General features: G+C 40.1%; 2 protein-coding genes and 1 long non-coding RNA gene across 5 annotated transcripts; 1 reads left to right on the top strand and 2 right to left on the bottom strand.

The window, feature by feature from the left end:
- Argk1 (Arginine kinase 1) lies at positions 1 to 20,350 on the top strand. Of its 3 annotated transcripts, none has more exons than XM_089594498.1 (5): positions 1 to 142; positions 17,180 to 17,549; positions 17,901 to 18,473; positions 18,589 to 18,751; positions 18,834 to 20,350. In XM_089594498.1, the coding sequence occupies exons 2-4, from the start codon at positions 17,205 to 17,207 to the stop codon at positions 18,736 to 18,738; spliced, it is 1,068 nt and encodes a 355-aa protein (XP_089450624.1). In that variant the 5' UTR covers positions 1 to 142; positions 17,180 to 17,204; the 3' UTR covers positions 18,739 to 18,751; positions 18,834 to 20,350. The 3 variants fall into 3 exon arrangements, with proteins under 3 accessions (XP_089450624.1, XP_014219843.1, XP_089450622.1); XM_014364357.3 differs by lacking the exon at positions 1 to 142 and adding an exon at positions 8,724 to 8,893; XM_089594496.1 differs by lacking the exon at positions 1 to 142 and adding an exon at positions 13,498 to 13,553.
- Positions 19,780 to 27,003, bottom strand: LOC106647664 (phospholipid scramblase 2). The gene is made up of 7 exons (XM_089594853.1): positions 26,747 to 27,003; positions 23,425 to 23,523; positions 22,686 to 22,906; positions 22,354 to 22,512; positions 21,154 to 21,315; positions 21,072 to 21,094; positions 19,780 to 20,212 (listed from the first exon to the last, which is right to left on the bottom strand). The coding sequence occupies exons 1-7, from the start codon at positions 26,949 to 26,951 to the stop codon at positions 20,182 to 20,184; spliced, it is 900 nt and encodes a 299-aa protein (XP_089450979.1). The 5' UTR covers positions 26,952 to 27,003; the 3' UTR covers positions 19,780 to 20,181.
- Positions 23,708 to 24,396, bottom strand: LOC149374270 (uncharacterized). The gene is made up of 3 exons (XR_016293161.1): positions 24,250 to 24,396; positions 23,974 to 24,156; positions 23,708 to 23,781 (listed from the first exon to the last, which is right to left on the bottom strand). It is a non-coding gene; the product is annotated as an uncharacterized LOC149374270 (long non-coding RNA).

Genomic DNA, 27,003 nt, shown 5'->3' with positions numbered 1-27,003 from the left:
GCATTACGTCCCTGGCTCGCGCGTTAGCTCGACGTCTCCCTTGCCGTGTGAACCGTCCTCGCTCTCTAGTCTGCTGTGCTACAGTTAACCGGCTAACCTCTACGCGGCGCTTTGTTTCGCGTCATCTTACTTCAGTTCTAAGGTGAGTGGATTTTTTTTTTTCATCCAGCAATTATTACATCACTTTTCTACTTGTACAATAATAAGTACACCCAACAACTCCATGCTGTGCAGGATGAGTGTTGTGCTTTTGCGTTAATCTTCACTGATCTTGGTGGTCATTGAGTCGATCGTAAATGTATAAATGTTGTCTTGGTGTTAAATTTTTACGAGATATATTCACATTGATGATTTTAGTATAAACACACTTACGAGGTACTTTCTTACACAGTGTAAATCTAGTTTAAAAAGTGCGAGGACACGTGCGCTGCTGCCGCGAATATGACTCCCGCGAGACGCGATGAATAACCCCACCCCTTAGCACGTGAGATCAGTTATCCCGTTTCCCTGTCTCGGACGCTGCGGATGCCTCCGTTGCGCGAGACCGTAAATTTTTATGCATCGCTTATTTTTGCAGGGGATTTTTCCGATTGGCCTTGAGTAGGTTTTTCTTCCAAACTGTTGAACCCTCCGTGTAGTGCAAAAAATTATGGAACCGCACACACACACATACCTATATCTACGTGTATCGATGCATCGATTTTTTTTTCTTTGTGTGCAAGGAATTTTGGACGCGTCTAACTTGAGCAGGAGATTCGCTCGGCATCGTAGTGAAAAAGTGTTCTTACATTTATCAGGTTATTTTTTTTGTCTCGACAAGTTTCGAATTATGTGCGCGCCAAAGTTGATCCCGCGATTAGATTAAAAGTATCGATTTGTTGCTATATTTACAGTGAAAACCTTCGAATACTATTTACACAGTAAGTATACTTTGGCGCAGGTGACGTGTCGCTTTATATATATCTGATCGATTACGAGGCTCGGTTACGTCTACATCTTACGCTAAGCAATTAATGCCGCATCGTCAGTAATGACATCTCGGAAAAATATGTGAGTGAGTAATACTTCTGATTCGGTGGAAAAAATATTACCGCATGGAATTATGAATATTAGTTTTTCTAAGGGTAGTTTATGCTGCAGAATCAAAAGGCCACGTCGGAACATTTTTTTTTTCTCCTTGACACAGTAGTTCCGTAGAACATAGCGCTCGTGGGCGGTGACTCAGCCTTTTGTTCGAAAGGATAACCGTTGAGATGCCCGGATGCTTCGAATGTATCGAATTCTCGGAACGGAACCTTTTTTTAACCGTTGCTTATCTTTTCAAACGATCGAAGGATCATACGGTCAGAGAAGTTATTTTTTTTCTAATTGTATTTCCGTTGTAACAATTGCTCTATTGTGATTCCTTCGGTACGATGAGCGTTTACATTTTTTTTTCTATTATAACGAATCAAAAACACGTTTTCACATTGAACGATGGAACTTTTTTTCAATTAAAAAAAATTACCGAGCGATTTAATCAAGGAATACTCTAGAGTTGCGTAACTTTGTGACTCAACGGTATGTACGACCAGGTGGAGGCGAAATATGATAAATCCTCGCGAGCCCCTATATTACCCACTTTGACTTCCGCCCATTAAATTTTACGTTCATCACACGAGGAGAATAATTCCAACAGGAATCCCGACACTCGCATTTAAGTAACTACAATGACGAAGCTCAACAGTCCCAGCACCGGTCACTGGTCTGTGCATTACACGCCCCAATCATAAATCATCTAAGCTGGCTTTCGTAACACGAAAACTCGTATCATTAAAATATAATTTTTTTGTTCTTTTCAACAACGAAACTCCACCACTTTTCCTCGGATACCTGTGTTGCCATTAGCGATTAGTATTGTGATAAAAAAAAGCACCTGAATAAGTATGTGCCGTTATAGAAATTGGGAAATCGTAAAAAACAGTAGGTATATACGTCAAGACATTGAGCAGAGAGAGGAGCCCATCGCGCAGGAGGGCAAGGTCGACGCTACGGCCGGTCTATTTTCTTTTTCGCTCCGCTCGCCTCGATCCGAAATAACGATTGGGCGTCCCCCCCTCTATACACACATTGTTGTCACCCCTTCAAGCTTCCCTCCCACTGCCGATGGTGTAATAATTCACGAGCTGTCTCGTGTTTTGTCATGCCTCGCTGCCTCCGTCGATTCGCGCTAATGATTAGGGTTATCCGTGTTTTGGTTGAAAAATTATACGGTTGGATGTAACCTTGTATTAACAAACGTTCAGCGCAACGACGGATACTCATCCGATCGATTAAACGAAAGAAAGCAGGCCAATAAATCACACGAGTTCTTTTTACTACTTGTTCGTTCGCATGTACTTACACACGCGCGACCCACAAGTCACGTTATTACGGTCCGCGATCAAACGGCAACCCATTAAGTATCTTGCAATAGCAAAAGTTAATTTGACAATTGATGATATTCATGACCAATTACAATTTTTAAATACAAACCCGCCCCATCCCCTTTTTTGCAATTCCGCGGGGTAATTGACTTTTTTTTTTTTTTTTTTTTTTTTTTCGCCGCGGGATTCTTTACAGCGCCTCCGCCTTATTATGGCGTGGCTCGGAGTTGTGTGGCATAACATCGCCAGCGCGTTAGGTACGCTGAGATCCCGCGCTCGTAAAAACCCCGCCACGCACACACCAGTCGAGCACGATTTACTTACCCAATTCTTTTCCTTCTCCCTCGTGTATATGTTTTCTTTGATTGACCATGCGTTTTAAACCCTACCCTTGGATGGTTCGATCAGTCGAGCGGATATGCGCCGAGGGACGATTTATCTGGCCACGTTCCATTTGAAGCGACATTGCATTTAATTGTTCTTGCGGCTCGACTTTGTTTGATCAGCTGTATATAGACGAGACGCTTGACGGGCTAATTTTAACGAAGCTTTAGCCCCTTCGATGTCGCTTTTGAAACACATGATACGTAAATTGATCGATAATTTATCGTTTGTACGTACTAATTGACTCGTTGTCGCGTTATCGTACGTATATGAATTAATTGTTGAATTTGTAGAAACGCGGTGTGATAACGTGCGAAACCGTATACTATTTCGTCGCGTCTAATACCCTCAATCAGACCAAACCGACGTGTAGGTATAAATCATCTGATTCAAAAAGAAGTGGTTCGATGCTTGTGGAGCAACCACAACTCGAAATCTGAAGCAACGCCACATTGCACGGAATTTGCGTGGTTGCTGATGACTAATCCCAACAGCTCGCAATCACGCAACTCTTGCAGAAACGAGTCCTCGGCCAGTGACCTCTAATACTCGTTCGTGCGATCTGTATACTAGGGGCCTTCGAGGAGTGAGGAGGTCTCATTTATATGCAAAGTAAGGTGGTAAGTGCCGAGGACTGCCACGCGAGGAAAGGTTCATTTTCGACGAGAGTCCGCAAAATGGGCGCAGCGGGTGTGTTGGTTACGTAACCCCGAGAGCCTCTCTCTCTCGAAGCTGCAGTGCTTGCTTTTGCTTGCAGCCAAGGCAGGGGTGTCGTCGAGCAGGCGCTCTGTCTCTCTCTCTGTTACTCACCCGCTTATGTGGATACTTTACAGAAACTGACGTTAATTAAACTGTCCTTTCCTCGTATGCAATTGAATTATACTTTTATTTTATTTTCAACATCACGTGAGAGTCTATTGTCGATCACGCGGATCACTCGTTTTTATTGATAAAAATATTGCAATTTCTGTAAAACAATTTTTTCACTCGTCAAATCAAACGGTCTTATATTGTACCTTGATAAAAACTACTTGTGCAATTCTAGTATAGGAATTGTAAATAATTTTTGTCCGACTTTCAAAAAAAAAATTATTTTGCCACAATGGTAGTATGACTTGGTATTTAAATTCAGATATTCTCTCACTTGTGTCGTGTAATCTTACCGAGATGAAGAAAAAAAAGAAAAAAAATCTTGTGTAACACGATTATATTGGTTGGTGTAGAGTGAGTATTCGCGGTAAGAAAAGCGGTTTTCCGGGCATCCCTTGGACAATTGATCTGAACTTGCGCGAACATGACCCATAACGTGCTTTTGTCGTCTGGCCATTGTCGCGCTCGACCAGACCCCCACCGGAGATTCGCATCAAAAACGGCTCGCACTGGTGCGCCTAACGAGCCCGTTTGGTAATTCGAAACGGAAATTGATAGTTGCCGGTCTTGCTTCTGTTTCTCAGTCTCTCTCTCTCTTTTTTCTCGCTCGCTTCCTTTTTTTACATGCACGTGCAATGATGCGCGCAAAAAATCCACTAGTCCCCTCCCCCCTTTTTTTTTTAAACGTTTTGCGTTGTTCATACCATGAGAATTTTTATCACCGTCGCTCGGTCGTTGTAGTTCTTTGGTAGTGGTTCGAATAGTACGCAATTTTGATGATTTCGATGGGAAATTGTAGTCGTGAAAACTGATAGGTAACTCGAACACTTTTACAACTTGATCATGAAACAAAGACACAGTCCTAATCACGCGCCGATTTAATCTCCCTCGAGACCAATAGCTCCGGGAGTCTGCATATACGTAAATCCATCCTGAGAAGCATTTGGAGTCGAAAATTAATTGATCCCGACAACTTGTTAATTCCTTATTGGACCTTACAAGTGTCGGCGCGCGAAATAGTTTTTACCTCGGGACGAGGCTCGCAAAGCCATTCATTAGCAGCCAATAAATCCCTCGTTGCAGCGTTCACAAAATCGGGTGCGCAAGCTTGAATTTCTATTATTGGCAAAAGGGCGAGGCTGTGCTTGCAGATATACAATGCTCGCTTCCTACATATACGTTCGCGTTTTACGATGCCATTGTTGGCCTGTGACTCTCCCGTCGTTGGGGAAGAGGTTGCGCAACGCGCCTCTCTGGCCACATAGCCATGTTTTACTGGTCAAAATATTTACTCCGCTACGGCGTCAATTGTCGATTAAAACCACACTCCATTATCGTGCCAGGTGTTGTTATTGCTCTACAAAACTTGTGTCGGGGAATATGAGAAAATCGATTGTCGTGTTGTATCATATACTTATATCCCCTTGTAAGAGTTACTAAAATAGACCAAGTCGTGCTTATGGTCGGTGTACTTGTAGACGCTTTTATTACCCGGCACGTATGGATTTACTTTCTCGACAGTACGAGCATGTCAGCTCTAGAAATGACTCATCGATTAAACCGACACGAAAGAGCGCCAAGTAAACAGACAAGAAAAAAAAAAAACCCCAAATGTCATAGTTTTGATCAAACTAATCTTTTTAAAAAAAATCAATTTACATGAAGAAAACAGTTTCGACTTCAACAGCGTTATCAACATATTGCCCGAAAAACGAAAAAAAACCAGCAGCGTTGCATTTCAATTTCACCAGAACAGTCTTCCTCCCTCGAAATAACATCCATACGCACGAAAATAATACAGACCTAGACAAAACTGTACGCACCACTCCCGAGGCGGAAGCTCTCGCGTGTAGAAATAGAAAATCCGAAAATCCCCCGGTGTGCGAAGAAGAAGAGTTCACAGTCCTCTGCTGCGACCGTCATCGCGATCGTTATTATAGTTATTATTATCATATACCTCAGGAGCGTTGGCAGCAGCTCTTTCTATTTTCGTGCGACAATTCTCGTGTCTACGCAACCTATGGAGAAGATGCTTCGTTGTCTCTTTCCCTTTGGCCAACGTAATTGCCTTTTATACCTTTGCGAGAATTCAAGGAGCAACGACCCCGTCGCGACGACTACAATGGATATTTGTTTTTGCATTCCGGTAAAGGGTACAAAAGTCTTTGTTTTTTCAATTTTTAATGAATTGCTTGGAACTCGAGTCGGATACCATACATGAACATTGCTTGGACTGCTCGTGCCAATTCATTGCGTGTTTAAATGAAAGTGATGTATACCACTCGATTTGCATTTTATATACAAATGTTATATACGCATGTACTCGCGCGGATCGATACTCCAATTGATTCCGAGTCAAAACCAGACGCGTCCATACCGATACGTGATTCATATGGCTAGGAAAAAACACGCATGCACTCATAAACTCGTAATTGCGCTCTTAGTTTTTTTTTTTTTTTTTTTTTAATTTCTCGTGTCTAGACGCCGGGACATTAAATTTCCTTCTCTGCATTTCTGCCGAGGAGGAAGGAGGCAAAATGCTTATTTGTAGCTGTCTTGGAACAGAAGTTGGCACACGTGCTCTTGAGTTGCAGTTTTTTTTCTCGTACTACTGGCGTATTGATTTTTTTATTTGACGAAATTGAATCTCGTGAGCAGTTTTTCAATACCTGCACTTTTCGGAAAATCATCCAAGCTTGTATCTAGTTGACTGTAGGTGTATACATTTATATGCTCGAGTACGTCATTACCTCGAGGAAATCGAATGCTTCGAGTATCATCAAGGTAACGCTTTGATTAAAATCAGCCCTACAATGTATAAAACAAGAAAAAGTGTAATGATGAAGGAGGATCGAGTATGCGAGGTCATATCTAATATTCTTTTAATGGTATAAATACGAACATTATAATTTATATCAATTTTGATGTAAATCGAGTTCCAAAAAAAAAGGTTTTTAACTATCATCTACGAATTGAATCTTACGACATTTACTGTCAAACATATTTGTTCAAATAACGATAAAATACTAATGTTTGATCCTCAAGAACTTTTTTGTTACTATCCTTGAAAAACAAAAACACACTTGATCTCCACTCAAAATAACACAACTCCTTTTTAGCGTTAACGTTAAATATAATTTTAAAATTAATTTTTAAAGCCTCGTTTAAAGTGTTTGAATCGTCCTTAAAATCAGCAAAATCTAAAAATACTCGGAACAAGCTTGGAGCGTGTGCTCGAGCATTTAAATCACGTGCACGAGGGATTCAGAAATATCAAGAAATTATTTTAAAATAGTAAAATAGCTGATCGTCGGAAAAAAAAAAACCTCACATTTTTAACGAAGTGTGCAGGTTTGTATAATATTTTAAAGCTCAAACCACAAATGTATCACATGAAACAAGGCTGTGTCTCGTGTTGATTTATTTGTTTTCGTTTCCCGAATACGGAATCTAATAGATTTTTGTATTTATTTGTATGTCTTATCTGAGAATTTAAGTATTGAAATATTGTTTGTGGCCAAACAAACTGACAGGTTTCATTGAATTATGGAAAAATGTAACTCCAAAAAAAAAACAAGTCGTAGATGACGTGACAGTAGTTGCATTTCACTACTCACCAAAAACAAAAAAAAAAGTAGTAAAAAAAGGCTACATCAAAGTCATTACAAAATATCTACAATTGTAGTAGTAGTAAAAGCAGCGATTGTCGAGAAGTTCTTTTGTGTTACCAGGTTTAAAAAGTGCAAGGTGCGAGAAGAATCGGAGAAAAAGGGGACTAGAAGCAACTTATTAATAAGTGCGCGTGTCGTATGACCTTGGTCTGCGCATGCCTGACCTTGACCCTCTAGGGTATGTTGCGCAGGTGGGTGGGAATCGATCGCCAGGTGGTGAGATAAATATATATACATATGTGTGCACACTGTATACCAAGGGGAGGACGGATAAGATGGCATCGCGACCCAGTAGTTTCGTTTCACCAACCGACGGCAATTCGTTTATACTTTTTTATTTATATTTTATCGATACTTTGATTATCTATTTTTTTTTTTAGGCAAAATAAACACTAAACCCATTTCGCACAAACCATCTTTCATACAGATAGTATATGTTGAAAATACATAAATCTTGCAACATTCATCCCGATGTATACTCGATCGTACTATATCCTACGAAAATCTTGTACATTCAGTCTAACTATTGTTCGGGAGGTAATGCACTAATCTCGTGTAAAATATATACAGCTGTAGAGTATAAATATACGAGGTTTTGTTGATCAAGTTCTTTCAAGACGTGCCGGTCGATTTAGAATCATAAACATGGCATTAATCACTTCTCTCTTGCTTCGCGTGGTTAAGCGCTTCTCTATTTTTGTTATTTAGTGTACGAGTTTAAGACGCTACTGCTGCTGTATTTAAACGAACAAGCGTCGGATGTCTCGCCTTTCGTTAATTGACTCGATCTTTGAATTTTGTGCGAAGGTATATAATACGTCATAAATTGACGTTCTGCATTTGCTTTTTACTTAATACTTGAGTGACTTTGAGCGGATCGCGCAAGGAGGTTGACTTTATCGACCGAACAGAGCTGATTTTAAAATCTTATCCTCATTCCGATAGTAGAAGAATCAAATTTAAGTATAATATCATGTACACGAGTTGAAAAAATAATGTTAAAAAATATATTATTTTGAGGGGTGAGTTAGTAATTTTTCTAATCAGACCATGGTAAACTAGGGCTCTGCTACTGCGAGTCTTCTCGTTACAGAGCTCCTGGTTATCGGCATTGCTTGGGTACCAAATTCATATTATATGTTGTGGTGTTACTATTTTAGTTTAGTCTACTCACTCGCAGCACTATTTTCCATTTGCTAGGATCCATTTGGGTACTTGATTATATTGAAATAAATACGATACCACGAGGCAGACAATACATACCTTTTGAAGTAAAAAAAAAAAATAAATAAAAAAATAAAAAAAAAACCCACCCCCTCATCTTGCATTTTCAATAAAGGGGGAGGAGGACAGTTCGCGTGTCCCTCGCACGCATTCCACGCTTGGGTCAATGACTGCAGCCGCTCGCCACCGAATCGCCAGCCTCGGCGGCAGCTGTATCGTCATCCTCCGCCACCAGTGCCCACGATTTTTCTCCAAGAGCCCGTCCACTGCGAATCCAAGCCAGCACGGGCGACCCTCCAACAGATGTTGCAGCTGCTACTCGTCGTTTAGCTCGTTTAGGTATATACCGACCCAATGCATTATTCATTTTCTACTCCTACATGGGTACCTACACATGTGTATACAAATAATATACATATTATCAGTGACGATGCCTCCTCTGTTCTCTTGTCTCTCTCTCTCTCTCTCCGAGTGCTTCGTTTAACGCTGCCGATTGTCGCTATCGCGACTGCGCTTTGTTTTCACTTGTTAACATCCTTCGTTACGTAAGATATGAACCGCATCTTTCTGCTCGACTGAGCTTTTCTTTTCCGTTGTCAGGCAATTTTCGTTTAGTGCGTTGCCCTTTTCAAGTTAATGAGATCTGTCTATTACAAATGTTTTGCAGTGTGCGATCATTTGTTATGGAACTACGAGGACGATTCTTAATTGTGTTTCAGTAAAACGTTAAACCTTCTATTTTACGGTAATTTTTACCATGTTGTCAATGTCCTGACGTTTCCTTTATTTTATTACAAAGTCAGGTAAATTATTCCGTGCCCACAGTTGAATTTTAAATAAAACACTCGTTTATTGATATTAGGAATATTTGTAACAAATCTTATGGCCATACCTAAGCAGAAAGTATCCATTGCTTATATCCTTGACAAAAGTGGTGGTGCGTTCGGCAAATCGGATCATGGAAAAAGTGCTCAATACATCAGTACTTTCGGAACGCAGTTGTCAAAAAAAATCATCCGCAAGAAATTCAATATACCTCTGTCTCGAGCAAATACTGGCCGGATGCTCTTTCTTGAACATCTCAGTTTTCTCAAACAGTTGTATGTGTACAATAGTCAAGGAACAAACTATCCAATTCTCAGTACAGATAGGTATTGCGATAACTGCGCCGCACATAAGACACGTTGGACAGTAAAGCAGCTTGTGACTCAACGCGTGCACCATGTATCCTCTTACGCATTCTTTTATCCAATCGAAACTAACCCCCCCCCCCTAAACTAAAAGATATGATTGTTGGAGAAGAAAAAAACAAACTTAAGAAGAATATCTACAATTTTAGTGATTAGTAAAGGTAAAAACAGTCTTTAAAAAAAGTAGAAAAAAAAAGAGTTGAAGGTAATTTAATCATTTTAACATTTAGGATTTACATTTAATAGGGCAGCTAATTACAAATGTAAAAAATAAGAACATTTATTGCAGCTTAAGAGAGAGACATTTTCAAATAAAAAATAGTCATGTCTCGGAATTTACACAGGGGGGAAGTGTAAGCGTATGAACAATGCATTCAGGTATATATTTAATAATGAAGAGTGAGGGAAAAAAAAATCGTTATAAGCACTGTATGTAAAGTCACCCAGTTGCGCAGAAAAAACATTCAGTCCATAGTTAGTTCTCAATGACGTAAAAATAGTTTCAAAGATAATTAGATCGCGCGAAGAAGTGCATCTAACATAGTGACGCATCGTATTCCAAAAAAAAATAAAAGAAATAAAAACGAAAAATATGACGCAGGAGTGGCTATATTATTTTTACAAAGTTTTTAATATCCCCTAATTGATGCCATTGCTGCACCTCTTCTTCGTCAGCCTTTTCTTTATTTTTACGTCCCAAAATTTTTCTGGTTATTATTACTACTATTTATCACGTGAGCTCGTAAAATTACGAAACTCCTTCGTTACTGCTAGATTAAAAAATGCATGAATTTTTCGTGAGAAAACAAGTTGGCTTCATCATCAGATAAAATTAAAAAAAATATTGCTCTACGTTAAGCAAAAAAAAAAGAAAAATATCTTGTATTAATCCCCGCAGTACTGTCCTTTATTCCCGTGCAACGATTTAATTTTGTCCATCACCGGAGTCGTTTTTAACATTTTCTGTCACAGCGCCTCGATAGAGGTACTCTAGGTAATTATCGAACGCCCTTGTATCGCGTGCTGATTCCATCACTCGTATAGGACTATCAGTATATTATCATATGAAAGCACGAAGGCCTCCCATACAGAGCTAATAGACAAATATACCTATAGGATTCATGACAAAGACGATCCTCCTTTCATTAATGTTAATTTTTACCTAAACCCACTTGTATTACAACGTAAGAAAATACCATCTGTTTATTTTACTTTTATTAAACAAAAAATAATAATATCCAATCTTTAGCTGATATAGTTACTAAATTTCCATGTGACTTTGATCACAATTACTTGCAAGTGAAATGAAAATTATTTCAGAAGCGAGAGATAACTCTCAATATGTATGAAAAAAGAAAAAAAAAATTACCTTTCATTCTAGCATCCTGCTATATAGGATGAAGTAAGAAAATCGAAAGAAAATTATTCATCCAAAAAAATACTCGTTTTGTTTTCCGTGACGAGGCTGTTTTTCTCAAAATAAGACTAAACAAGACTAAATAATTTTTTCGCTGCGAGATACGACTCTTCACTCACTGTACAGTGAATAATACTCGCGCAAATTACCACCGGCACGGACCAAAAGAGCTACTACCCCCTCGCCCCTTGTCGAGTTTGCTCGCAATAATTACATCGGCCAACGTATACATACATACATATATATATACGGCCGGAGAGCCGCGAAAGCATCACCGCCGGACGAGGAGCCGATAGCGGAGGCACGCAATTGCATTACCGTACAACCCATCAGCAATTGCGCACGCGCGCACGCGAGGGAGGAAAAGCACCGGCCGGTGTGTGTGTGAGAGTTGCTCCTCTCCTGCTGCTTGCCGGGAGTGCGTAATATCGACCGGGAATCCTTCCTCTTCCTACTCCCATCGCATTTTCATATATATATAGCACGGAAGAGCCTGGAGCTTCCCGTCCCGGCCCCACCCTATGGTGTAAAAGCATCATGTCCCCGGGCTTGGGGTATACTCGCGAGAGCAGCATCCTCCCTACAGTTTTTTTTTTTTTTTTTTTTTCATTTATTTATTATTGATAATAAAGGATCGCGGTGGCATCGACTACAAGGTGTAATTGGTTTTTCCCTTTTCATAAATAAAATTGTACCTTACCCCCCCCCCCTCCCCTGTTGCGTATTTCTCCAGGGAGTTTCCGGTCTCTCAAGGATTCCATCAGCTCATCCCGAGACCTTTGGCTCGATTGTTTGTCTCTTCGCGACTCCAATGGCTTTCGTTTTATTGCATCCTCATTTCTCTCTCGTTTTTTTTCCATCGATACTATTACCCCCCCCCCCGCCGCTGATGGGGTTTCACGTTGAATGTAACATTGCGTGTTGGATTATAATCGCACGCGCTCCTATTCCACATCGATTGTTTCATCGTACTATAACATGACGAGTGCTCGCCGCATCTTTGTAATTAGCATATATTATGCCGAAGAAAAGAAAAAAAGGTCCCTTCTTTTCACCCACGCAATCGTCCGATCGTGTTCACACGCGACTCTTTGATGAACAACAAAAGACGTGTCAATGGCTCGACCGTACAACCATATATTATACCCAAAAAGCACATGGTAACGCGCCCTTACCCCTATATGAACGCGCATACGACGATTCCACCCCTCGTTAGGCTCCCTAATTTTTTTATCCTCGCGATCGCGCCACCATCGCCCTATTTCTCCGTCACACCCTTACGCGTGTATGTATCATGTATACTGTAGTACAGCCTCCTCGGGCGCACGCACCCCGTGGAGCAAAATAGTCGAGGCAAGGGGGGGGGACCATGGCTTACATATATATCCTGCGAAGAAGTATATAGTTTGTATGTTATATATAATGTAGCGACGGCGCGTAGAGCAATCGGTGTGTCCTCCCGCACACGCGCCCGGCGGTATGCTCGCACACGCTTAGTGATAGCGTAGAGACTGTAGCGCACGGGTGTCTCTTGGCCGCGACGCTGCTTTTGTCGCTCCCGATCGCCAACGAAAGAATAGAGATTTTTTTCTTTTTCCCTCGTCGCGGAGGACAGTGCCGATCTTGCAAGTGCAGCGGGGACGCTCCCGTGTGAACTTTTTCATTTTTCTTAAAATGTAAACTTTTTCATTCGCAAGCGGCTTGTGCGTGTCTCTGCGCCCCTCCCTCCCTTTTTTTTATTTCGATATCGAATCCCACGCGTTTTTTTGTTTTTGTTTTTTTCTTTTTTTTTTCATGGGTATGAATAAACACAACCGAGGAAAGTGGTACGCGCAAAGTTGCGAGAAATAGATACTACACGGGGGTGCAGCAAAAAGTGCGATTTTTCTCCGGGAAAGAGAGCGCCGCGCCGGCTACAACCACACCCCTTTCGCCCGGCGGAGATGCGCTGACGGCGGTCCTACCGCACTTTCGTGTGAAAAAGTCGATTTTTTTTTTTTTTTCCTCAACTCCGATGCTTGCAAAACTCGCCTAGTTGGTTCAATAATATATAGTTGGCACAGTTGGCGAAGGACAGTGTAAAGCGGTGCTATAGACTCCGTGTGTAAACACCCGGTCGCGCATAATATATGTATATACATACTCGGGCGTGCTTATCGGCTCCGATGGAAACGTCAAACCTGTGTGACAGTCGAGCCTGAGCTTGTCATTGTTGTCACGAGTGCATAAATCGACGGCGGACGCGCGTACAATTTTCAGCTGCAGTGTCGCGTCGTTTCGTATAGCGAGTGCGGTCGCGCCGCGTGCCTCTGTCGGCTGAGTTTGTTTTCTCATCGAGATAAGTCGAAATCATGGGTGGGTGCACGTCCAAGGACACCACTACGAGCGACGAGTACGTATATAATATCATGGGCCACATGTAGAGTTTTTCTTATCCCCCGCCTCCTCGCTATCTGGTCCTCCTTGTGAAACTACAAATTTAGGTGAGGCGCGATAGCGCTCCATCATAAACACAAACTGTGACATCAGCGACAAATTGGACGCTTTGTGCGAACTGATTGTATCGTACCTGTTGGTTCCTTTTTTTTTTTACCTCGATAAGTACATAATGAGTAGTGAACGTATTTTTTACCGTGTATCGGCGTCGTCTCGCAGCAGTGTAACATTGTTAGCACAACATTGGTCTCGGCAATTGCGAGATTGGCTCTCACAAAAGAGTGGGGGGTGTAAGTGGTCGGATCAAGAGATTCCTTCTCCCACCCCCACTCACGAGATGAGAGCTGAGAATTTAGACGGCGTGCCATTAATTTTGTAATCCCCGACGATTCCGCGCATCAAAGCTGCACTCGACCGAGAATCGCGGACTCGTCTTTTTTTTTTTTCTTTCTCTTTGTACTCGCGTGGTATTCGTTGGGCTGTACTTGACATTCGGTGAAAGAATAATTTACTTGAATTTTTTTACGGTGCGAATCTGTATAGACGTTCGGTATCGTGAATTCTCAAATTTTTGTCAACTCTACAATCACGTATAATAATATATTGGGTTTGAACTGCTTTTATAACGTGCGTTTGTTGATTTTTTTTTTTTTTTTTTTTCATACGAATCGGGAAGTAGTTATTGCCGAGAGAGGTACGATATTACACTAGTACCTCATAATTTTTGTCTCTCTTAATTTCTCAGTGTACGCTGAAAATCGATGCGCCAAGTTTATATTTATGCGGTATTTCAGCAAGGCTGTTTTTTTTCATTATTAAAGATGACTTTTATTATTCAAGGCGTCTTGGACGAACTTGAACTTGCAAGCTTGGAAATGTATATATATATATACGTGAAAGACGTAGGAGATTTATGTTTTCTTAATATTCTTTGGCTGCACCGCGCAAATTGCTGCACTTTAATTTTAGTAGGGTGTAATTAACGGAATCATAGTAATAATTGATAACCTATTGTGCGCTCCATCCCCGTCATTTCTTATTTCTCTTTGAAGCCTTAATTAATCGTTGTGTGATATAGCTCAAGACTGATATTTTTAAAGCAAGTAATTTTTTTTTTTTTAATTATCAAAGATTAATGTTTTGTTAAAGTTCGAGAATTAGCGTAGCCTCCTGTAGTACTTGTGTGAAAAAAAAATAATCACACATCCAACACGAGTCGATGATTTACTTGGTGAACAGATTTTTTTTTTTTTTTATACAAAATCTTGTATTTTAACATTGAGTGAAATAATGTAAAGTGTGCGCGTGTGTGAAAGTATACGTTCACCTTGCACTTTCACGCAAAAAAGCAACAATTCGTATATGCTATAAAAAAAAAAAAAAATTGATGACACACAATATTGACTACCGCAGCATTAAAACTTGCCAAACTCTTACTGCTTATTGGGAGCTCAAACGTTAATCTCTGCAATAGCAAATTGAAGGAAGCTCTTCCGAGTGCTAAATCCGTCTCCGGTTCTCACGCTCCTCTTCATCGCTACAGAGATCCCAACAACTTCCTTTTGTACGAAAATTAGTTTTTTATCCCTATATTTCACACGTACGAATGACACACATCGTTAAAAAATTCGAGAATAATAGTCCACTCCTCTTTTATTCGTGTGTATAGGATACCCGTGTTTAATACAGGGAGATGAGCTATTAGATGATTGCGCAATGTACGTGTGTGCGTGTATATAATACATTGAGGCATCGTTGGTTACTCCGTGTGCTTTAATAAAACTGTCAATGTACTGGCATATATATATTGGGTACGTACATCTACTGCGGCCGATTTTCCCGCATGTGACTTCTCCATCACATAAGCGCTGTACCGCATGATTTGTGCGCGTATTCTGTGCCTACAATTTTTTTCTCTCCTTCATTTTCTCGTCACGTCATGTGCGGTATTTCGACGTTTGTCGAGTTTTTGATACAAAAGAGCTTTACCATTCGGACGATGAGGTAATTAGTGTTTTGCGTTTTACAGTACGGGAACGCGGTAAGGTAAAAATATAGTTGTCACCATAAATGTTCCATACCTTTGAAAAACACCAAACACATGTATAATTAGTTCACGCTGTGGTGATGTGATTATAGAATTTGTATAAGAGAGAAAAATAAATTTTTTTTTTTTTTCTTCCAAAAAATATATTACAAGAGAAAATAATCATGATCACTAATAAGATAATTAATGAATCGGATTATATTTTTTTAATAACTAAAAAAGTGTACAGTAACAGCAAAAATGTGTTCGTGTAGATGTATGGCCCAAAAACATGATTTAACCAATTAGAAACATTTTGATATTTTAATTTACTAATTTTAATTTATTAGCGTTCGACACAGCTACTATGAAAAAAAAAAAACCTTTTTTTTTGGAGTAGCACTAGTGATTTTTATGTAAGATATTCCCTTTGCTAATAACGGTTGCGTTTATCCCGAATATTTCTTCCATCCGGCGCAACTGTAGTTATTTTTTTTTTCGACCGATGACCGGGGATCCGGAAGTTGGCACTTGCAATGTCATCAATTCATTGGTTATTTTATCACTCCGTTATAGCACTTTTACTTTTTGTACTGTTGAGTAGAAAAATACGCTTAAATACTTACCCTAGACCCCTAAAAAGGATTATACATCACCTCAGCTTCACAAGACTAGTATCAAAGTTTCAGCCTGAAGATGTCATGTCGTGTTAATTTAAATCGAATTCCACAACGCCCACCCCTAAAACTTGACTAAGTGAAAAATACAAGAAAAAGGGTAGGTGGGAGGGGGGTTCAGAAAGTTATCGCCAGCAAAAAGTAAGTAGGCACACGGCAGGAATCGAGTTCGTACTTGTATATTACCTACAGAGGCACGTCAGGTTGTGGACGTTAAAAATCTCGTCGTGTACCGTCTAGTAGGCTAGCCAACGTGTTGTCGGGACGCGCTAGACTTGCCTTATTCGGCTCGCCAGGAAGTCCGCGTAGGTGCTCTGACACAAATACGTGACTTCTGGCAACTCCTTCCTTCCTCTTTTTTTTTCCCCTCAGTCGTGGTATCGAATGGAGTTATCGTGTGTATTGAGTGCGTGGGAGGTGTTTTGAAATCCATCGAGTTACGTCTTATTTTCCTTTTATTTTTATCTCATCGGCTGTTTTCGTGCACGATTTTCATTTTTCATTCAACATGTAGAGAGACTCGACATTTATCGAGCAACTGTGCTGGTGGGAGGGTCTATATCCTATTGTTACGGTATAATTTACGAATCTCCGAATCGCTGTCATTTCACTTGTTTGATTCTGTGAATCGATTTTTCAAATCACTCAAATAAGTACAACTTTTTTTTTTTTTTTTATAGAATATAGATTTCTCTGGTGTACCAATAAATTAAGGTAAAATGCCCAGTAATAAAAATGTTTTCCAATATTTCACCCGTTTGGAAAATGGTTAAAAGTAGTAGTAATTGCCTTTTAAGTTTTTATCGAGAGGACCAAGAATTGACAATTTCAATTTCAACATAAAATAATCTCACCAATCTTTCTTTCAATACTTTTCAGTCCAAACAAAGGCAGCTCAGCAGCAATGATTGACCAAGCGACACTGGACAAGCTCGAGGCAGGCTTCGCCAAGCTCCAGAGCTCCGAGAGCAATTCCCTTCTGAAGAAGTACCTGACCAAGGAGGTCTTCGATGCCCTAAAGACGAGAAAGACCTCGTTCGGCTCGAGCCTCCTCGATGTCATCCAGTCCGGCGTCGAGAATCTCGACTCGGGTGTCGGCATCTACGCCCCCGACGCCGAGTCCTACACCCTGTTCGCCGAGCTCTTTGATCCCATCATCGATGACTACCACGGTGGCTTCAAGAAGACCGACAAGCACCCACCCAAGGACTTTGGCGATGTCGACACCCTTGGAAACCTTGACCCCACCGTAAATTATTTTTGTTTTTCTGCTCCGAACAAACCTCCTCTGCGCTTGTTTCTCAACTATTTTTTTCATGCCGATTATCGGAGATCGTTCGTTCGAATCATTTTATCTGTATCCAAAGAAAAAATAATTTTCAAGTTGCACATATTTTTCAACTGACAAAAAAAATGGAAAATAAGGTGTAGAAAGCACGTTTTTACTTACCAAGGATGAGAGATAAGAAAAACGAATTTTTTTTTTTTTTTTTTTTTTTCGCGTAAATATCCATAAAAGCAAGGGTTGAAATATTTTCAAAAATGAATACGCCTCATCAAATTAGTGCTCACGATTTAAGGTAAAAATCAATAATTTCAGGGCGAGTACATCGTATCGACGCGAGTCAGGTGCGGTCGTTCTCTCGAGGGTTATCCGTTCAACCCTTGCCTTACCGAGGCCCAGTACAAGGAAATGGAAGAAAAAGTCTCGAGCACACTTTCCGGCCTCGAGGGCGAACTCAAGGGCACCTTCTACCCGCTCACGGGCATGAGCAAAGAAGTCCAGCAGAAACTCATCGACGACCACTTCCTGTTCAAGGAGGGTGATCGTTTCTTGCAGGCTGCCAACGCTTGCCGATACTGGCCCACCGGACGCGGTATCTTCCACAACGACGACAAGACCTTCCTCGTCTGGTGCAACGAGGAGGATCATCTTCGTATCATCTCCATGCAGATGGGCGGTGATCTTGGACAGGTGTACCGACGTCTGGTGACGGCCGTCAATGACATCGAGAAGAGGCTGCCCTTCTCCCACAACGATCGCTTTGGCTTCTTGACTTTCTGCCCGACGAACTTGGGCACCACTGTCCGCGCCTCCGTGCACATCAAGGTTCCCAAACTGGCTGCCAACAAGGCTAAGCTCGAGGAGGTTGCTGGTAAATTCAATCTTCAGGTAAGATGTGTCCGTTTTTTTTTTTCTCCATCAATCCAATGGGACTTCGAAAAAATACTTTTTCACGTGTGCTGTTGATTAGTCGACTAACACTGTTTACCATTATTTGCTGTAGGTCCGTGGAACTCGTGGTGAACACACCGAAGCCGAGGGTGGTATTTACGACATCTCCAACAAGAGACGTCTGGGTCTCACCGAATATCAGGCAGTCAAGGAAATGCACGATGGAATTGCCGAGCTGATCAAGATCGAGAAGGAGCTCTAAAAAGTTTTAAAAAGTAATTGCTTTTGCCTTGCTCTCGTGAAAACTTCATTTAGAAAGATAATCCTGCATTTCTCAAATTTATTCTTCATTTTCAGGTGTTCATCCTCTTAGGAGCTGCGAGGACTTCTCACTCTCCGTGTATCCTCCTACCCGGTCCTTATGTTTTCCCCCCTTCTGGTACACAAGTATGACAATTTAAAAATAAGATAAGCACTCACTTGTATGTTGAACATCGAAAAATTTTAATAGCAAATCCATACGGCTACGCAACAAATATGTGTAACGATTGATAGTAATTTTTTGGCGAATAAGTATACATGATAGAACTACGCAATGTATTTTTTTTTCCTTTCTGCGTAATTAGGCCGTATGCGCGTGTATAGCTTCTCCCAGCATTTCTTGAATATAGAAATGTTAGTTGAACGATACTTTTATCGAATTATTGTTAATTGTTAATAATAAAAATATTAGTAATAGGAGATACGTGATAAGAAATAAAAAGTAATCAGACGAAAAACGCTTGAATTTCCTTTGCTAATCTGTGCAACAATAGTATACGTTCTTTAACGTTGTGTCTTTCTTGTGTACGTAAGACAAAAAAAAAGTTCGATGAGTTCCTTGTATTTCATTATGAAAAATTAACGTGATGTACATATATCACGTGAGATATATTGTCGATATAGCGGGGAATCAATGGATGGGGAAAGGTGGCGATAAAATTATAATCAATTGAGAATATTTAAAAAAAAAAGGGGAAAAAATTCAAGGATAACGCGAGCAGCTCGTACTATGCGATTATATGTTGTGATTTTCAGTATTTACTCAGTTTTATTATAACAACTTTTTTTTTCTCGTTCCCTCCTTTTTTGTATTATCGGCGGACACACACGTACACCATTGTGTAGCTTTTGCGTCTCGTTCGTTTAGAAAATAATTACCAAGTAAAATAAACATACGTACTAGAAAACAAGTGAATACTAATTAAAGTGAAATTAGTTGACTTAGACATTGAGAATTTGGGTGATGTGCAAGCACTTGGTGTTTGCCAACTCGCTCTGTCGCTTTGTTCTGTCATTATTGATTATTATTTTCGCCATTCGTTTCTTTTACTCATTTACATTTTTTATCTGTGCGCCCAATCAAGTATTGTTATTTTAAAAATGGAAAGAGCATACATACCAAAAAAATTATGCAACGCATGTAATCACTCGTGCTGTCCAAATCCTGATTGTGTAATCGTTCCCGATGGTGAACGAAACGCTTGAGATAAAAACTATTTAAAAAGTCGAGAAAAATCAAAACTATGTGTTTCAGGTTAACGCTCGGTCATCTATAGAAGGTGAATGCACCGGTACATTGAAAAACAGTAAATTAATTTCCAGGTCAACAAAATTTCTACAATCTAAAATGGTTTTTAAAAATTTTCATGCTTTTGTGTTGATATTACGGTTTATTTAAACGACTGAGCGAAAATCGAAAGTATATAGCGAATGATGGCAAAAAAATAAGTGAAAAATGATGAGTGTACGCATGTAAAAACTAAAGTATTGGATAATCTAGTGGAAGAAAAACCAGATGTATTGAAAAATAAAAGACAAACACCTCAAAATAATTTCATCATTTTATTCGGCCTTTCCCGTACAAAAAAGTTCACCGCATGTATCCATGCAATAATTCCATGATTATTTTATCACACAAATAGAGTTTTTCTACACATTCTAGGACACACCGAATCCTCGATCACTTTTTCTCTCGGAGAGATACTTACGCACTAAAAAAAAAAATAAAAAAAAAAAATATGCGACACGAATCAATTAATCTCTCGTGTCTACGCGCGTATAGGCCAAAAACGAAGTGCACTCCAAAAGCCCGATCACCTTGGCCTGAGCATTCGGTTACTCGATCGATCTATCCAATAGGAGCGAGGGGGTCTGCGTAATATCAGTATATACGTCAGAGCTAGTGGGCCGGTCTTTTTTTTTCTCTCTTCGATTGGTGCAAGTTGAAAATATACATGTGGTAAAACGCGCAAGTTGCCACTCGCGATCATTATTTTTTCGTCAAATATTTACAATTTAATCTACAAAAATTCGCTTTCTATCGTCACGAGATCGTAACAATATTACAGTTATTGTCATTTTGCGGAAAGACCGTCCACAAATTCGATGTGTTACTAAAATAACCATTAGGCACTTTTTCGCAGGTACATACATGCATTGTGGGGAAAAAAAAATTGGAGCCCTTGTTTTCCACTCTCGTGCAAAGGACCACATCGGATCACTTATGAGTCACGAAAAATCATTTATCCACAGCTCTCGAGGCAATTTCTTCAATCATCCTCGAAGTACATGTAATCCTGTGAAAAAAAAAAAAAATTACACGGCAAAGCTCGTTTGACATCATGTATGTACTTACGAGCAACAGCGACGCGGCGAGGAGCACAGCCTTGATTTTGACGTCGAGATCTCTGGGGAAGCCCACGAGGACCGAGTCCCCATCTTGGACGAACTCCCTGGCGAGGCCCGTGCATTTTTGGGCAATCGCACCGACCCTGTGCTTCCCGTCGCTCGACTTTATCTGCGAAATTGCGCGGTACATGAAAATACAAATACATGATAAGATCCTGGTGGAGAAAAGGATGTTGTACGTTGAATATATTTTTGGCCCACACGCCCCAGGCAAAAAAAAAATGGGCAATTAAGCCGTGCCTCGTATGGTTTTATTGCATCGAGGAATATTGGTTCCTTGTATATCGAAGATGAGATCGAGACTTTTTTCTTTTGAGCTTACGCATGCGAGGGATCATCCTCCTCGGTCTTATCTTGAATTTTTTTTTTTTTTTTTTTTTTTTTTTTTTTTGTGCACGTTTTGCGCAGGTGTTTTAGTCGGATTATTATCGCGAAAAATTTTAGTTCACGTCTTTTCGGATCGATATTGGAATTTCGATCGAATGATGCTTTTGTTAACTTATTTTCTTGGTCCTTTGTGCCGGAAAATTGATGGCCGGTAAAACTCAATAATTTTGGGAAAAAAATCATTATTTCGTGTCCAAGCTCGTTTAAAATAATAAATTTCGTCATCTCATTACAAATTATCATCAAAATATTGTAATCTCTTAATGTTTTTATTTGTCGATATGTTTTAAAGTCATCGATAAAATGAATGGCGTAGAAGGTTGTAGCGTAAGGTAGGAAAAAAACGTGCTGAAATCCGATTTTTATCGGATATTTTACTTGCTATTTTTTAATATTTCACTTGTAGCGAAGTACCTGGCCAACACATTGTTTTTTTTTGACGTTTGACAGCTCTTAACTTTCAAAATTTTCCGAGACTATTATTGAAAATATATATATATATTCATCTTCAGTAAACTTTCAATGAAACTTATTAACATTCTTTACCCTCTTTCAGCCCTTGATTATATAGTTGACGCCAATAAAATATTCAATAAAAAGTTTCATCGTGCACGATCCACTGATCATTCATTGAAGAAAACGTTATCGTACGAGATGTAAAATTATAATAAATGAATTTTCTCTGTAACTTTGGGACGTAATGTTTTTCCACGAATCCACGAAACGATTAAAAATTAAAAGAAAAAACCACCCAACTCACCTTAAACTGTGTATCGCCGGCGCATCGCAAGCCACAGGGTCCCCGGAGCGTCAGAACCGTCTCGTTGGCCGCGTTGCGTATCGCAAAGGACGGCCTGCAGGGATTCCAGCACTGCGTCACGCAGCCCAACATCGTTCCGTTGGCGTGCACCGTCAGCTTCTGGAAAAAAAAAAAAAAAATGAACAGCGGCACACGTGCGTCAACTCGGTCAACGGCTCCCTCCAATAAGCACCTACCCACGTGCAATGATGAGCCGCTACTTGGAGCCAAAAAAGAAAAAAGAAGCCAGTGCTCACTTGGCGCGAAAAAAAAAAAAAAAAAACCTCACCAACCTGCAGGCAGCACGGGAAGCAGCAGCTCGTGCAGCGCAGCGAGCGCCGGAAAAGTAATATTTCGCGGTGAGTGTCGTCGAGGAGGTGGAACGTCCAGGGGTGGCTGCCGCTCAGGCAGAAGCGCCCGCAGGGATTCGATTCTTCCAGGGCCACGAAGAGCCGCTCGCCCTCCGCGTCCGTGAATCTGTAGCGTTTCGTCGTGTCCCACGTTTGCGCCGCTGCTTCGGGAAAGTCAGGAGAAAATTTCACCATTTTTTACCATTTGTTCATAAAATTTTTTTTATCGTTTTTTATACGAATACTTTGAGGATTCGTCCAATCGAATGTACGCGTTACATGTTGTGGTTGTTTACTTTGGCAGTAAATTCGTTCATTTGTTATTTACCAGAACATTTTGTGACGTCGAATTACGGATTCAGAAGATTTATTTAAAATTTTTGTTTACGTTTAATTTAATTTTAACCAAAACGCTGCCTTTATGGGGAAGCTCGATTCCCACAAGACGAAGCAATTTATTAAAAATATGCAATTTATGAACAAATTGCATTCATCACAAAGAAAATAAAGAATATTAATTTGGATTGTGCCACCAAATTACTGATTTTAATGAACCAATTTAGCAAAATTCAACTTTTTTTTTTTGTAACAAACCAATGAACTCTGATTTTTCCGTGTAATTTCGTAGTAAAATACCAATTATCACGATGGAAGAAAAACTGTGAAATTGAATAACACGTACCTTCGAGTCCGTCCTTGGCACGATCGAGGTAGACCCGGTCAAGGTGCATAAGCGAGTGCAACCCGGGTGGAAATATCGTAGTGGTCTCGAGCCATTCTCCTGCACAAAATACGCATAGGTACAGTTATTGTATCGATGGGTTACAGGCAAATATAACAAGTTACAGACTTTCGAACAAGAGAGAGAAGGAGAGACATTTTAAGCTTATCCACAACTTATGAATTGTATTCACAAGAAATACGCCGATTTTTTACTTGAGCATATTATAGCAATATACTCAATTGTACTAATCATCTTGAAATTCAACACCATCGGAATCGTAAATTTCACACCATCTTGTCTGTTTACCCAATAAATCTAAATTGTCAAAAATTAAAAATTACATAGGAAAAAAAAAAAATCTTACATCTACCTGCTGATGATACCAAGAGATTGCATAATTAACACACTTAAAACATTGTTATTCCACATCGAAACGATCCAACCGAACCACCGGTAAAAGCACATGTAGGAAAAAAAAAAAAAAAAAAAAAAAAAAAAAAAAAAAACCTGATGCGCTCCTCCTCCTCGGTACGAAAGCGCGTGTACCCCGACCTCCTTCGCCTCATCCTCATGGGACTGCAGGTCTGCAGGATTTTCCTCACTTGGCGGCCCAAGGCGCGCAACTTAAGCTTCCACGGGGTTTCGTAGTAATGGCACTGCTCCTCCATCCGATCGGTATGGCCTACACCACTGCAATATAGGTATACACCAAAGGTGTACGATATCTCTCTTTATCCGCGCTATTTATGTACATATGGGGTACGCGTGGATGTCGCAACTCACCTGCGCCTCGGATTTTTATCGTTCACTGGCCTCTTTCGTCGTTTCATGTACAATTACCGTCACTGGGCACAATGTCGCGCGCTCGTACGGACTTTTTTTTACTCGTGTCACTGCTTTACTTGCAACAAAAAGTCTGCCTCTAATCATATAAGCAATAATGTAAATTTTTTTTCATCCTTTCCCTCGAGATGAGCTGATCGGTCTCGTCGCGGGGGTCTACAGCGACTGTAAATAGCAGGAAACGGAGAGTGAGCGATCGTGCATTGTAACGACACCCATTGCTCCTGTCAAGTAGCTCGTTTGGGTGATTGAAACCGGTTCATAAAGTTTTTTTTTTTTTTTTTCCTGTTAATATAATATATTAAAAAATATTATTTACTCCGGAATCAATTGAAGTTTTTCATTTTAACTTTTTTTTGCGTGGAGCTTCCAACATTTTTTTTTTTTTTTCATCCACAGAAACTTGAAGAATATTTATATGCATACATCCCAAGATTTGTAAAAAAAAAAAAAAGAAGTGAAACGTTATTTCATAATTTAATAAAATATCGGAAAAACAAAATATTTCATCCAAAAGATAGGCACAACTTGAACAATTTTTTATAATCTGGCTTATGGTTCTTAAACAACGTCGAAATCTAGTTCGGGTCGCTTTTAAATTCACGTCGATTGAAAAACCGTCAACGATAAGGAAGTAAAATTTTTCATTTACACATCTTTTGTAAACACGCGCAACAAGTGTAAACAACCTCATTTTCTTTTCCGAGTATATTGTGTACAATTAGCACCAACGTTTGACTTTTTAACCAAATCTTTTTTTTTTTTTTTTTTTTTTTCATCGAGATAAAATTTTCGAGTAGGAGAATTTTTTGTTTTTCCAACAATTAAAAAAGTTAATCCGTGAAATAAAAAAAAAAAATTACACAAGATTTTTTGCACATCGTATTCCAAACCAGTTGCTCCTCGACCAATCGTAAATTTTTCAACAAAAAATCACTGCTCACTGCCGAACACGCGACTGACGCACAAGCATCATCAATTTTATCAATCAATCAATTAAACCGAGATACCACAAAAATAACGCTGATGAAAAAACATAATGTTCGTATACATCCAAATGAACCAATATGCTATAAATGTTTATTAAACCTTAGAAGCAAAAACCAAGTATACGTTAGACGACAGCTGTGCAAATGTATCACAAAGGTCCTTATCCTTTTTTTTTTTTTTTTTAATTCCTCGGTAACAACAAAAAAAAAAACACGTAGCTCGAAAACCTCACTCTCCTACCGATCGGCCTAAAATCGATTCAGAATAACCAAATGGAGAAAAAAAAAAAAAAAAAAAAAAACGTACTTCTTACTTGCACGAAGGAAAACGATAACGATATTTAAACGAGGGAAGACGACACACGCTGTATAAAAGCTGACTCGAGACTGTGCGTTCGAGAGCAGTAAAAGCAGCGACAATTGTCAAAGTAGAGCCCCACGTATACAAGTGCAACATGTAAGCGCGGGTGGGTAATACGTGCGTGTACATTACGTGTGATTTCGATGACTGAGGCAATATGGCTTTGAATCTTTTTAACATTTTTTCTTGCATCGTGATTTTTTACATTCATCGCCTGGGCCACGAAACGGACCCTTTTCGGTACAATGACACACACACACACACTGAACACACGTTTGTGTACCCCCCCCCCCACTTTTATACTTGAGTGGAAATATTGTCGAGTGATACTACAACTATAGAGTCAGCTGTTTATAAGACCGTAAAATCACGTTGAGCTTCACATGATAAGAAGAAGAGGAACGGCCTAATTGTCAAATAAACCAAACGTATAATTATTAGAACGGTTGAGCCATGCATGAGCAATGTTGCCAAGTGTTTGTTATAGGTTTTGCCCTGGTGCGATTTTTCATTGATTTTGCAAACTTATCTCGTTAGTGCGCAGTTTAGTTTGTCAAGTATACGCCAACTTGGTGTCATCTAGTAAAGAGTAAATTTTATCAAAATCTTGAGGTATATGTATTATCTCTGGTGCCGCAAAGTGTCTTTCTAAATCATGAAACGCTGACAACCATACGTCGCTTGTGTTATATTGAGCATAGATTTTTTTTTACATAAAATTTGTTCAATTGGACGGTGAACGATGATTGTCCATTTCGTGCGGCACTTGTGAAATAACATCGTGATTTGAGAACGATGTTCGGTAAACCATATATCTTAGCTTTTGCATCGGTAATACACAACCTCCTCGCAAGTAAACGATGGGTCGGACACCGATCACTCTCTCGCAAGGGGCAAACGGTTAATTCAAATATAGCGCCCACGCATAGCGTGTACCCATATTATAATTTGGCATATATATATATTTCGTTACTTCGCCACTCGGACCTTTGATCGACTTGGCATTACACGAACTACATTGCCAAGCAACCGATTTCTCTCTTTCCCTCTCTGGCTGTATAAACACAGGGACACGAGAAATACGTACCTGGCGGTGGGGCACTCGGGGCATCGATCGACATAACGCCACTTTGAGCGGCCGCGCGACAACCACTCTCGGGTTCGAGTCTCGGCGCGTTGGAGCTACCTGCCGGTGGTGTGGCCAACGTTGAAGGAACGCGTGGCTGAAGAAACGGGGGTGGCTTCGGCGCCGATCTTTTGTTCGATTTGTTTGCCGGTGCCGGTCTCCGCATCGTTTTCCCTACTTTTTTCGAGACTTCATATCAGAATTTTCGGAGCAAGTGC

The sequence above is a fragment of the Copidosoma floridanum genome, unplaced genomic scaffold (assembly GCF_036245765.1).
Source record: "Copidosoma floridanum isolate Cflo_tuat_1 unplaced genomic scaffold, Cflo_Japanese_pri ptg000021l, whole genome shotgun sequence".
Taxonomy (NCBI): domain Eukaryota; kingdom Metazoa; phylum Arthropoda; class Insecta; order Hymenoptera; family Encyrtidae; genus Copidosoma; species Copidosoma floridanum.
The sequence above is the reverse complement of the archived record's forward strand: the minus strand, read 5'-3'. Positions and strand labels throughout refer to the sequence as shown.

Bases quoted from the DNA above. Each gene is read 5' to 3' on its own strand.
- Argk1 (XM_089594496.1), top strand. From the start codon at position 13,513: ATGGGTGGGTGCACGTCCAAGGACACCACTACGAGCGACGA. The intron at 13,554-17,179 runs GTACGTATATAA...AATACTTTTCAG, and splicing joins GACACCACTACGAGCGACGA to TCCAAACAAAGGCAGCTCAG. The intron at 17,550-17,900 runs GTAAATTATTTT...CAATAATTTCAG, and splicing joins TTGGAAACCTTGACCCCACC to GGCGAGTACATCGTATCGAC.
- LOC106647664 (XM_089594853.1), bottom strand. From the start codon at position 26,951: ATGCGGAGACCGGCACCGGCAAACAAATCGAACAAAAGATCGGCGCCG. The intron at 23,524-26,746 runs GTACGTATTTCT...TATTTTGTGCAG, and splicing joins CCCGAGTGCCCCACCGCCAG to GAGAATGGCTCGAGACCACT. The intron at 20,213-21,071 runs TTGAAGAAATTG...TATATACTTTCG, and splicing joins TACATGTACTTCGAGGATGA to ATTTTCGCTCAGTCGTTTAA.